The 12,970-nt window shown below is 37.9% G+C and overlaps 1 protein-coding gene across 1 annotated transcript in view; it reads right to left on the bottom strand.

Moving 5' to 3' along the window:
• The window catches only part of VPS13B (vacuolar protein sorting 13 homolog B), a 2,198,633-nt gene that overhangs the window by 1,186,562 nt on the left and 999,101 nt on the right, over positions 1 to 12,970 (bottom strand). Inside the window, 1 exon segment of the mRNA XM_029587199.1 lies at positions 6,045 to 6,172. Within this exon segment, the coding sequence (XP_029443059.1) occupies positions 6,045 to 6,172 (128 nt within the window).

The raw sequence follows: 12,970 nt of genomic DNA, 5'->3' as shown, positions 1-12,970 counted from the left end.
GTTGCGGAGTTGTATTCTTTTCCTGTTTTTCATCATGTTTTTTGTTAATATGAATTAAAATGAATAAAGTAATAAAAAACTATTATGTTATTATCACTATTGCCAAGTGGCCTCAGTACTGTTACCTCTCATACTAGACCAGTTATTTAAGGGAAAAGGCTCTATGTATTTTTCAGATACCCTTAAAGGTATAAATTTGAAACGCTGGGTGCATGCCAAAATCGGGAGATTGGTGGGCATGAAGGACACACTCATGTCCATTCAATTTTAAAAGCCACCCACCATGAGCGCACAAGTCCTGATGCACAAATATCTCACACTGGAGAAAAAGAGGTAGAATGTGGGTATGGTATGAGTGTTCCGGGCAGGGCCAAGAGATTTGTGCACAAGTATCTTTGCACCTGGGCTCACACCCAGGTTCCAGTGCCACGTAACTGCACTTTGGCTATGCAGGGCCAACAGAAGCACTAGGCAAACTAGGCCTGGGCCTAGAGCGTGGACCATTAGGAGGCACGAGCTATGTGGGGCTGCGAGCGGCAGCAAAGAGGAGTGGAGTTGCAGCGGGCTGGAAGCAGCACCCAACCTGCTCGCAGCCCAGAAGAACTACATACTTGGTGGGATCAAGAATGAGATAGAAATTGGGGCCAAGACTGGGAGTGGTAGTGGGCGCAAGGCAGAAGGTGCCTAGGGCACTTAATCCCCTTGCACCGGCCGTGATGCTATAGAGGAGGTTTAAGTATGGAAAAAAAAACAATTTACAGGATTCTATGTAGTGTTTGAGGGGTCTGGGGAAACTGGAGAGAGTGCAAGCTAAAGAATGAGAGGGGCTTGGAGGACCTAGCTGAACCCTGGGCAAACTGATGGAAACATTGGTGAAACTGGTCGTCAGCTGGACACGTGTCTACTATAAAATACCCTCAGTTGCACATCCATAAGGCGACTCTCACTGCTGGGTGTGCATATATACATGTGCCTAGGCTATTTTATAACATGTGCACGCCTATGCTCATGCTGTAAAATTGTATCGTTGCTGGGCATGCAACCGCTTGTTAAAAGTAGTCCTCACAACATTTTCAGTATTTTCATGAAGCCTCTGGCACAATCTTCCAAAGTGATCTTATAATAAAACAGAACAACTTGCTTTTTAAGAAAAAAATTAAGACCTGGTTATTCCCATACATTAATTTTGCTTTTATACTAATACTTTAGATTTTGGGAGAACCAGGAGTCTTTAAAGTATGTAAATAAGGATGTTACCAATACATGATATATTGAGTTGGAATTAATCTTGTGAATAGCTTCAGTTTGGAATTTAATTCTAAGTTTATAATTGTGTGTGTTCTGTGAGAGAGAATGTGAATTAATCTTATTTATTTATTTTTAATTTTTTTATACCGACATTCTTGTATAAAATACAAATCATGCCGGTTTACATTAAAACAGAACATGCAGAAAAAATGTTACCTTTGTCAAATACATTGAAACATTAATAACAAGAAAATTGTTAACAAGGGATAACAACTAAGAAAAGAGAAAGGTAAACAAGAAGAAGAAGAAGTAAAAGAAAACATAGAAGTTGAAAAACAGAAAAGGTGGCACAAAGGGTTGCACAAAGGGGAGTGTATTTGTTTAAGGTTAGAATTTAATTCTGTGTTTTTAACTGTGAGTTTGCAAAGGTTATTAGCTTCATCTGAGAAGGTTTGATAACTGGTTGCTGGATAAGTAGTCACTGGTATTAGGACTACAGTATTAATTGGTAATTCAACGTTTAGGAATTTAGATGGCTAGGTAGCTGGTGGCATGAGGTAATGTACCTGCCAGGTGAGAAGTTAGGAGATCTCACATGTCATCTAGTTTGGATTTTAAAGAGTCCTGGGGAACAGCCAGCTGTCATGGTACATATGTTACTAATATATAAGAAAGAGGGCCAAAATACACATTTTTTATTAGCATTACATACTATTTTAACAAGATGTAATAAATGCATATGGACAATACACTTAGCAAAATAATTCCTCTGGTGTTTCTATATGCTGTAGGTGTGAGTTATGAGTGATGTGTGAGTGAGAGTCTTATAGTTATTTGTGGTTTCATTGTTAAAAAGAGGAATTATTGATTATTTTGCTAAGTGTATCGTCCCTATACATTATATCTTGTTAAAATAATAACAGTAATAAAAAAAACTTGTATTGTATTTTGTCCCTCTTTCTTATATATTTTTATAAGTTATCCTCTTAAGAGGAGTTTCTTATTATACCTTCTATTCATTTACGTATGGTACCAACAACATAGTATAGATGAAGGATGAAGTTTCTGGAGGCTAAATTCAGGCCTTTAAGTAGGAAATTGAAATCCAGAACCTCCAGAGTAGCATTCTCAGAAAATCTCCCCATTCCACATGCACAGCACCCAGAGGAGGACTGAGCTCCAGAATCTCAATGCAAGGATGGTGCAGAAAAGAGGGCTTTAGATATGTTGGGAACTACGGAACATTTTGGGGAAGAGAGAGCCAATAATGAGAGAAGAAGATACCTTAGTCAAAACCTAAAACTGAATCTCGTATATGGTAATGAAATATAGGCCATTAAAACAGCATGAAACTAGCACGTGTGTCAAATAATATTCCCAATTAATTAACAGAATTTAGAAATGTGTATTAGAAAATTTTGCTTATTTGATTAGTGTTGAGGAAAGGAGAATTACTTTATCATTAAATCTATCTTATTTTCTTCTGCAATTTGGGCAATTTTCATATAAGCAAGTTACTATATTGTATAAAATATACCTTCCTTCTAAGTTTCAGGGCTAGAATGGGGGTACATAACATTTCCTATAAATTAAACACAGAATATGAAACTGTGACATGGAAACTGTACTTGATTTTTTAAATACATAAAGCAGTAGGATCACTTATTTATTTTTATATGATGCTGTACCCAGTATGCCTCACTATACATTATATTAGGTATATATGGAATAAAAACAAGAAAGGAATAAACATATGTAATTAGACTTCTAGATAAACATGTTTAAAACAGCTGTGTTTATGGTCTAGACTAGAGTGAAAAAAGGGGGCATCTAGAAAAGAGGGGGGTAGTATGAAAATAAGAGGTGGCTTGCTTGGTGAAAGGGACGAGTAGGAGAATTCTGAACTGACTGCAAATAGAGAACAGAGAAGAGAATATTGGTTAATCACCACAAAGAGACAGTATGGAGTTTTATCATGTGTATGCTGATTAAGTAAAGCTATTAGGCAAGTAACAAGAGTTCTGAAACAGCTGAGAATCAATACCAGGGAACTAGCAGGGAGGCAAAGGAAAAAGTGTACAAAAGGAGGCAACAAGCATTTTAAGTTAAAGGAAGAACACATTTTATATATGCCAAAATCAAAGCAGAAAAAAGAATTTAACAATATGAGAGCATAACAAAAAAGATGAGTAAAAAGAGTGACCTTATTTATTTATTTATTTATTTATTTATTTATTTAAAGGCTTTTATATACCGGAGTTCATGCACTTGTGCATACCACTTCGGTTTACACAGAACAAGGAACAGAAAATTACATCAAACAGATTGAACAATTAAACAAATATACAATTACATCCAACAATTGGGTATAAATAACATGGCTAACTTAGTAGGAACTTAGAGTTTGAGGTAAAGGAGAGAAATAGTACCAAGTGGTAACAGAACAATGTTAATAGCTAAATAATAAATATAAATAGTAAATACAAATTCTTATAATAAATACAGGTGTTTACAGATTACAGTCTTCATGAAAAGGTTCATGAAGATTACAGTCTTCATGAAAAGATTACAGTCTTCATGAAAACCTTGAAAATGATGGAAGAATCAAAGAAAGCAAAAGGGGGTGATGTTAACTGAATGAAATCCTATAGGACGGTGTGTGATATTGGCAAGAATATTAAATAGAAAAATTGAGTATTAGATTTGGTATAAAAAAAAATAGAAAGGTATCCATGAAGAAAAAAAAGACAAGACGATAAAATATCTGATACCACAGAAGAGGAGTGAAATAAAGAAAGATCTCTGTGTCATTAGCAGAATAGAAAGAAGGCTAACTGAGAGAGGAAACTGGTGAGTATCAGCCAAATAGAGCTAGGGTCCAAAGAGAGAGACCTAAAAGACACCCAGAAGGGGCAAAGCTTGAACAAAATAGGAGCTGTTAACAAGAATGCTGAATATGTAGTCAGTGAGATATATGAAAAACTAGACAAAATTTGAATACAGAAACACTCAAGGAAAAATGTTCATCATAACACACGAATACATATTTTTAGACCAGTTATTCAAATTAGAGACTACCTTTTTTCAATAGTCAAGACCAGTTTCAGAGGAATAAATAACCCCCTCATTTATCAAAATGCTCTAAGGCATTTTAGCATGCGTTAGGGGCTTATTGCATGCAAAAAACCCTGTTAACGCATGCGATAAGCCCTTAACGCATGAGAGAACGCCTTTAACGCATGCGATACCACCATATTGTATGGTGCGATGCAAATCCGAAAAAGATAGGTGGAGAGAGCATTTATTTATTTGTTTGTTTATTTAAAGATTTTTTTATATACCGACATACACTTTGAGTATCACATCGGATTACATAAAACATGAACTTGGCATAGTAACGCTTTACAGGGAACTGGTCATATATACAAGTTACTTGAAAAAGTATAAATGTGAACACAGGAACTTAGCTTAAAGTGAATAACGTGAGCTAGATTTACAGTATTTTACAGAAGATTCATTATCAGAACGTCGTTAGGGGTAGGGACGGGAAGCTGAGAAAGGAATAAAGGGGAGAAAGAGGCGGAGGTGAGGAGAATGAGAGGAAGAGGGGTGGAAGGGAGGAGGCCTGGGGGGGACAGAGAAGGCTGGGAAAGCGGGAGGTAAGAGCTAGAGAGTGGTTCAGGGAGGTATTTAGCCAGTGTTAGGGTATGACTGTTTAAACAGCCAGGTCTTAAGTTTCTGCTTGAATTTCTTTGGGCAGAATTCTTGGCGTAGGTTAACTGGCATAGAGTTCCTTAGGGTGGGACCAGCTCTGGAAAGTGATCGAGCCTTTTTCGATGCAAGGTTGTAGAGTTTGGGCGAGGGCATGCATAGGGTTGCTAGGTATTGATTTCTGGTCGGTCTTGTGGAGGTGTGGAATGTTAATGATTCTTTGAACCAGTTCATATCGGGGTTGTGGAGGGCTTTGTGGATGATGGAGAGTGTTTTGTATTGGATGCAGTATTCAATGGGGAGCCAGTGTAAATCCTTGAGGATGGGCGATATGTGTTCGTTTCTACGGGTGTTGGTGAGGATGCGGGTGGTGGCATTTTGAAGGAATGAAACATTGCACAATTGCATTTTGAAGGAATGAGAACATTGCACAAATTCCATCTTTGAGTGAGTTTCCTCACTCCGAAGGTCATCAAATCTTCACAAGAGACCACTGTTCTGTTCGTACATCTCACTTTGAATGTCAAAGTGGCCCCTAACCCCCTACACTAATACCTAAACCTCACCTCGAGTTACTAGGTGGGCCTCATATAGGGATATAAATACCTATCTAGGGAGAGGGCATTATGGCTACTCTCTCTCTCTCTCTCTCTCAAAGTGTGAAAAAGTTATTGCAATTTGCGCTAACTTAGCTCTTCGCATAGGTATTAGCGCAAATTGCGATAAACTTATCACATTTTGATAAATCTAGGCCTACGTTTCCTAAGATTGCCGTAAAAATAATAATTTTATATAAAGCAGAAAGAAAAGGATTGGATTTGCACTATATGCAGCTTAAGGAAAAGAACATGTTGATGTATATAAGTGATTACAAACATAAATCAACAACTCCTCTCCATATATACTTTTGATGGCAAACATTTAATACTTTTTATTTACTTTCTTCATTTTGAAATATAAACATAAAACATGCAAAGGTGAATGAAATGCGTAAGCTATTCAACTGATGTTAATGGTTCCAAAATACATTAAAAGATCATAAAAGATGGGGAGTCATAACTTTCCACAATCTCTTTTTCTCTTACCTGAAGTGTAAGTCGCTTTACTGAATCCCATACTACCCCAATAAATTCTTTCATTCTTTCTTCTGGACTTCTGCAACACTCAGAAGAGTTTGGCATGACTTTCACAGGAACTGATAAAGGGCGTGATTCTAGACAAAGGCACAAAATGAGACACTTGAGATCCGATCTACTTACATATTATTACATTTAATTTATTCAGTGTAAATACATTATACTTTTTCTATTTACAATAATGTATCCAAGGGTAAGACAATTTTCAAAGCCATTTACCCAGGTAATTGTGCTCCTTTGCTCAGCTAAATTTCAGATAGATTTTAAAAGGAGTGCGTGTGTGCCCATAAACATGCGAGCAAAGATATGCTTAATTTTATATCATGCACGCAAGTACAAGAGAGAGAGAGAGACAGACTCAGACAGACATTCTATATTTCCCACTTTAAGAGAGGCACTTTCAACTCAAGGTTTGTTGGTTTTGGGGTTTTTTTTTGGGGGGGGGGCAGTTACCAAGGGTCTACATACTTGTGCGCCCTAGGCAGACCAAAGTAATACTGCCCCTCCCTGAAAAACTCACCCTTAGTTGAAAAGTGCCCCTCTTACAGTGGGAGATATAGAAAGTGTCAGAATGTCCCACTAACAGAGTCTCTCTCTCTCTTTCCTCCTGGTGTTCAGCACCAATAGTAAAGTTACACAGGTAACATGGTGCGCGTTGCCATGTTCAGCCTTAGCAAAATTCGGGGTTAAGTGTGTAAGTCTTGGCCCCAACCTGGAATGGCCATGCCCTGCCCCTTTTCTGCCTCCTCATTCTTGATGCGTGCACAGGTATGTTCGCACATACTTCCTGGCTTCTTAAAATTCATGTTGCTCATGCGTGGTCTACATAGATATGGTTCTCTTTTAGCACAAGCAATGCTTTTAAAATCTATCTGTTTATACATACTATTTCGCCCTGCATCAGCTGTCCTATCCACATATACACCACAATTTATTGTGCATACTTTACAAGCACACATTTTGAAAGGGAAACCACGCAAGTGGCTTCCTTTTGAAAATTTTGCCCAATATGTGGGTAAAAATGTATTTGCAAACACTGCAAACTCTCAGGCTATTCCAAAATAGCACTTTCTGGTTGCAATTTGTGTTCTCTAAACTGCAGTATGTGATATAAATATTAGCTAAATATGAAACTGAGAAAAATGAAAGTTTGTAGAAAGAGCCATAACTTCTTCTCATATAAGTCTAAAAAAAAAAAGAATGAGAAATCTTTGACTTGAGCAAGTAAAGTCAGTGAATGCAGACTGACTGTATACAGTGTTGGATATTGTAATTCCAAATGAATAGCTGTTTTCAGATAAGCACTGCCGGGCACTACTAAAAATGTTCTTATTCTCTAAACACATCAATAAAACAGTTATAAGAGGATAACAAACGAAAACTTAGCAAGCCTAACTATAAACAGAAAGTGAAAAACAAAGCATATTTTCATAAAGCTTATAATACAGTTACAGTCCAATCACTGCAGCAACAGATCTCATCTAGGAATCATGCATCATGGTTCCTTCCGGAACCCTATCATCATAGTCCTTTATTATGGTGACTAAGTATTGCCACTACATGATGACTGTCTCCCTTTCCCCAGCAGCTATGACTACTGCTTCTGCAACATCCCAGCAGACCTGAATTGGGAGTCAAACCCAGGACTCTCCAATGTCATGTGGAGGGATTTGGGTTCAATTCCCTGAGCTAATACGCAGGCCCTCTAGTTTAATTTTTATATTAACTGATAATTTGGGGTTACACCAATACAAGCATTACCTTGATTATTTGTATTTTAATTTAAAAATGTAGACAATCTTCAGAGTCATTTAGCCAAATAATTCACAAGTTATCCAGCTATCTGGCAATTTTTTGAATATATGGCCACTTACCCATCTAAATTATAGCCAGATAAGTCATTATAGCCAGGTAAAAAAGAGGCGTTCCAGGTCATGCCAAAGTTATCCAGCTAACTTAGTTGAATTGCAGTTATATCCGGCTAAGTTAGCAAGACAACTTTAAAACTGTTTCAGAGCAGGACTAAAGTTCGAACAAAAAAACCCATATGTAGCTAGGAAGGGGTTAGGGATCGTGAAGTAGAGGGGAAAGGGTAGGAAGGTTAGGTAGGGGTATAGGGAAGTCCCGAGGGAACTGAGGAAGTCCTACTCCCATCGCCATGCGTGGCCTTTTAAAATTTCACTCCATGCTCGGAAGCTACTCGCTCGCACATGCGTGTGCGGATGTTAAAATCCAACATGCAAAAAAAAAAGTCCACCGTGCATGTGTATGCAGATATCCTATTTTATAACGCACGTTGACATGCGTGTGTTATAAACTAGCCGCATCCATGTGTGCACGCCAGGAACCACGTGCACATGCATGTGCACATGTGGGTCTTAAAATCGTCTCCTATATTGGCTAGTTGACCCTTGTTCCTAAGTTTATTAATACCTTCAAAATATCTAAAATGGCAATCATTACATTTCTAAATCTATGTTGTCTCTACCCTATTAAGTAATGTCTATCATTATGGCTCATAATTTTGTTAAGACTAGTTTCCACCCTCAATAATGGGTGCACACCTTCAACCCAACAATTCCATTTGTGACCCTGATGCTTTTTTTTTTTTATAATTCATATTTTTGTATTGAAATATTCAGTACAAACAATAAAAAAAGTACAATATATCAAAGGTACATGGTGCATAGTTTTTATACAAGATCAATCCGATCCCCTTCCCCACACATACACCCCCACATCCTTTAAATGTCAGAGTGACATAGATCTAGTCAGTGGACATCAAAGAAGTGCTAATACAACATTGCAGAATAAAGAGCTATTATCACATCATACTGTATAGGGTTCCCAGATTTTAAGGAAAGAGTCCAGAGTACCTCTCTGCAAAGCTGTTAGTTTCCCCATGTAATACACATTCCACACACGTTTAACTAAGGATAAAAATGGCTAAACAGATCCATTCTTCCAGTAAGCATATATTTCTCATTTAGCAACAAATACTAGCTAAGCTAACAATTTGATTATATCCAAAGGTAAATCAGTGGGAAGCAGTGACAGCAGAAAAGTTTGGGGGTCCTTAGGAACTGTTATATCTAATACCTCCTTGATCAGATTAATAACCATAGCCCAATAAGATTGTATATGTCTACAAGCTAACCAGATGTGAAAAAATGAACCAGGAAGTCCATAGTGGCGCCAGCAGAGAGGTGATACAGCTGGAAAAATTGCCCTTACTGGCATCAAATTGCCCTTACTGGCATCAAATACCAATGCAGTAAAATCTTGTAACTATTTTCCACAATTAAAGAAGAGATGAAGCTCTTTGCCATCCACCAAAAACATGTATCCCACTGAAGATCATCAACCTCCTGCCTCAAATCAGCCTCCCATGCAATACAATGTTTAATTTTAGTATGACGTAGTGTTAAGAATCCTATACAATTTAGAAATCAATTCTTCATCTTTAGCAAGATTGGCATATAACATCTCAGAAGGTTCAATTCCTTATCATTTTTGTTTCCTCAGTGGACACCCAAAACTCAGCAGTGGTCGGAAATTATGTCAGATTGGCAACTGTGCCCTTTTTTGAAGAAGGAAGATCAGACAACTATAATATATGCATTGTTACCAGCTGACAGAACTTTTGCAACTCTTCCAGGTTTAGTGTTATGTCAGTCTTAAATAGTTGCAGCTCCAGCGCGTTTATTGGTTGAAGGAAAGGTCTACAACCATGTGTCAAATTCTGTGGAAACTGCACTGGCTTCTGATAGAACAGAGAATCAAGTCTAAAATTTTGGTTATGGTATTCAAGTGCATTAACCATATTTCTTAGTCAGCTTCTTCACAGTTATCAACCAGGAAGAGCTTTAAGATCCTCCCAGGAGTCCTTTTTGGTTAGTCCTTCCTTATATACAGCTAAATAGGTTTATATTAGACAGCGCACATTCTCCAGTTAGGCTCTTATTCTCTGAAATACAGCCTCTCCAATGCTTGGGTAAGAACCTCCTACCTGACCTTTTGGTAAAGAGTTAGATTGTGGTTCTTCTTAAAACAAAATTGGAGTATTGTTTTTCTTGGGAAGATGATGGGCTTTTAAAATTAATGAGGAAGATTTTGACTGATGTGGTTTATGGGAGGTTGTATTAGTGTATGTGTTGCTTTTGGGCTTGAGAGTGGAGTTCTCATTTTATAATTGTATAATTTATAATTTGTATGGTTTTGTTTGTATGTAATCTGCTTTCATCTATTAATGTTAAAGAAATAGAATATCAAATTTAAGAAATTAAATTTCTCCAGAAGCAATTTTACCTACACTACAGTGTACAGAAAGCATATTTTATAATTTCTCTAAGGGCCATATTCAAAAAGAATTTGTTACTATTCTTTGCATGAGCAAAACAAATTTTTATTGAACAAGGTTCTAAATTCTGACTTTTATATGACCTAAAATAATCTTCCAGATAAAGCAAAGTGGGAATAGTAAAATCATATATAGCTGTGCTCCTAAGCTTACTTATCTGAGTCAGTAAGGTCTTTCAGGACAACATAGTTTGCTGGCGACACTAAATCAAAAACAGACATTTTCTTTGGTGCAGTATGGAACACTTTCCAAACTGAAATCTCTTTCTATGATGTAGTCCTGGTGCACATTAGTAATATAATAAACACAATATTAAGTATAGAATAATGCGTTATAGATTGGCTGTCATACAGATATATAATGTGCTCTGAGATATTAGAGCTGCAGATGAAACTCCTCCCTAGCCCCTGATACTACATGAAAAATGTTGGTATTAACAGCAACAATGAGAAACTATCAGTTAGAGATTAAAATGTCTATATAATACTGATTTATAACAACATACAGATACACTATTCTTTACCGTTAATGCTGATGTACAACAGGTTCATATAGGGGCAGATTTTTAAAAAGTACGCCGGATTTTAAAAGATACGCATGTAGCCACACATATCTTTTAAAATCCAGGGTCTGTGTGCACAAGGCTGCGCAAAATCGGCAGCCTGCGTGCGCCGAGCCGGGCAGCCTGCCTCCGTTCCCTCCGAGGCCGCTCCGAAATCGGAGCGGCCTCGGAGGAAACTTTCTTTCCAGCACCCCCCACCTTCCCCTAACTAACTCGCCCCCCCTCCCCACCTTTATTTCAAAAGTTACGCCTGCCCAAGGCAGGCATAACTTGCGCGCACCAGCACGCCATGTTCTTGTCCAGGGGCTGGTCCGGAGGCCGCATCCACGCCCCCAGAACGCCCCTGGGCCGGAACCATACTCACGGCCCTGCCCCCAGAACGCTCCCGATGACGCGCTGGCCATGACATGCCCCCCCCCCCCCAGGAAAGCCCGAGACTTATGCGCGTACTGGGGCTTGCGTGCGCCCCCGAGCCTATGCAACATAGGCTCGGCGCGTGCAGGGGGTGGAAGGGGCAGCTTTTCGGGGGTTACGCACGAACCCCTTTAAAAATCTGCCCCATAATGTGAAGGACATTTTTTCCATGGAGATATTCATCACAGACTATGTGCTTTAATGCATTTACTATACATTGCTAATCTTTGTGAATTTCTGAAACCATACATAGAACATGACTATCTTTACAAGTAATAAAATATCTTTACTGATCAATTATTTTCTCTGTAAATACAAGTTAAGCTATACCTGGGTATATTAAGCAATATTTGAAAAAGTGCAAGGCAACCACCAATAGTGACTCTGTATAAATTAAAATGATTTTTTGTTCAGATTCCTTTTTTATTGAAATCAATTCCCTGCAATTCTTTGGGAACATCTCTATTTGAAAGTGTTATAAATTGCATCACAAGCACTAGATCCTATTGGATATTACTAGATCCAACATCACGAATGGCATGGCATACTTTCCATGAACCAGAAAGCAGTATGTGATGTAAATTTGTTTATCAATTTTTTACTTGCCCATAAATTAAAAGGGCTTGGTAAAGGAGTGGCCCTATCACTCCTCCTTAACCTATGCAGGGCCAAGCTAGATGCCTGGTCCTCCTTAAGGTCCACCTTAAACACCACAGAGGAAGAGAGCTCTGTGGGCTGGACCCTGTTTGGCAGAATAAGAGGTGGAGCCCATCTGGGAACAGGAAGCTCCTGTGTCTACAGGAAAAGGATCTCCTGAAGCCTGTCTATGACAAGGTAAGGGAGAGCATACACTGCTGGAAGGCAGGCAGTCTACTATTGTTTACTGATTATTATAATAAAGTTGAAAGTTGCATATAGAAAGGCTGGAGTCAGTATGGTTCCTGTCTCCCGCCTAGGAAAGTTTGCTCGGCTATCCCACAGGCTCTCTGAGCAAGGAATAGAAGCAATTCTTACAACAGGATTAAAACACACTGACAACAAAAAAATACATAAGCATAAATCAAAGTAATGAAAAAGCAAACAAAACAAATATAACTAAATATAAAACTATAAAAATAATTAAATTCATTGGCAGAAACTAAGAATAAGAACATATATAAAAAATAACATTACTTGAAGGCTTGCAAGAATAATCAAGCTTTAATAAAATTTCAAAAACCTAAAAAATCATTTGCTGTATGAACTTCTTGCAGTAATTGATTCCAGAACAGGGGACCAATATGACAGTAAGCATTCTTCCTATTGCTGATGCAATGAACACTTTTCAAAGAGTGTTCAGCTGGCAGTAGTACCTAGAAAGAACGCAGGGATCAAAACAGTATATAAAATGGTAAACCATGTTCAAGTGCAATACTCTTCAAAGTATTGTAAGAGAACTCCAAATAAATAGTTTAGAGAAATATAAAATTAAAGACAAATTTAGAATGTTTAATTGATAGAGCAAATATTGCTACTTTCCACCATCAGTTTTTTAAATAT

The sequence above is a fragment of the Rhinatrema bivittatum genome, chromosome 2 (assembly GCF_901001135.1).
Source record: "Rhinatrema bivittatum chromosome 2, aRhiBiv1.1, whole genome shotgun sequence".
NCBI lineage: Eukaryota > Metazoa > Chordata > Amphibia > Gymnophiona > Rhinatrematidae > Rhinatrema > Rhinatrema bivittatum.
The sequence above is the reverse complement of the archived record's forward strand: the minus strand, read 5'-3'. Positions and strand labels throughout refer to the sequence as shown.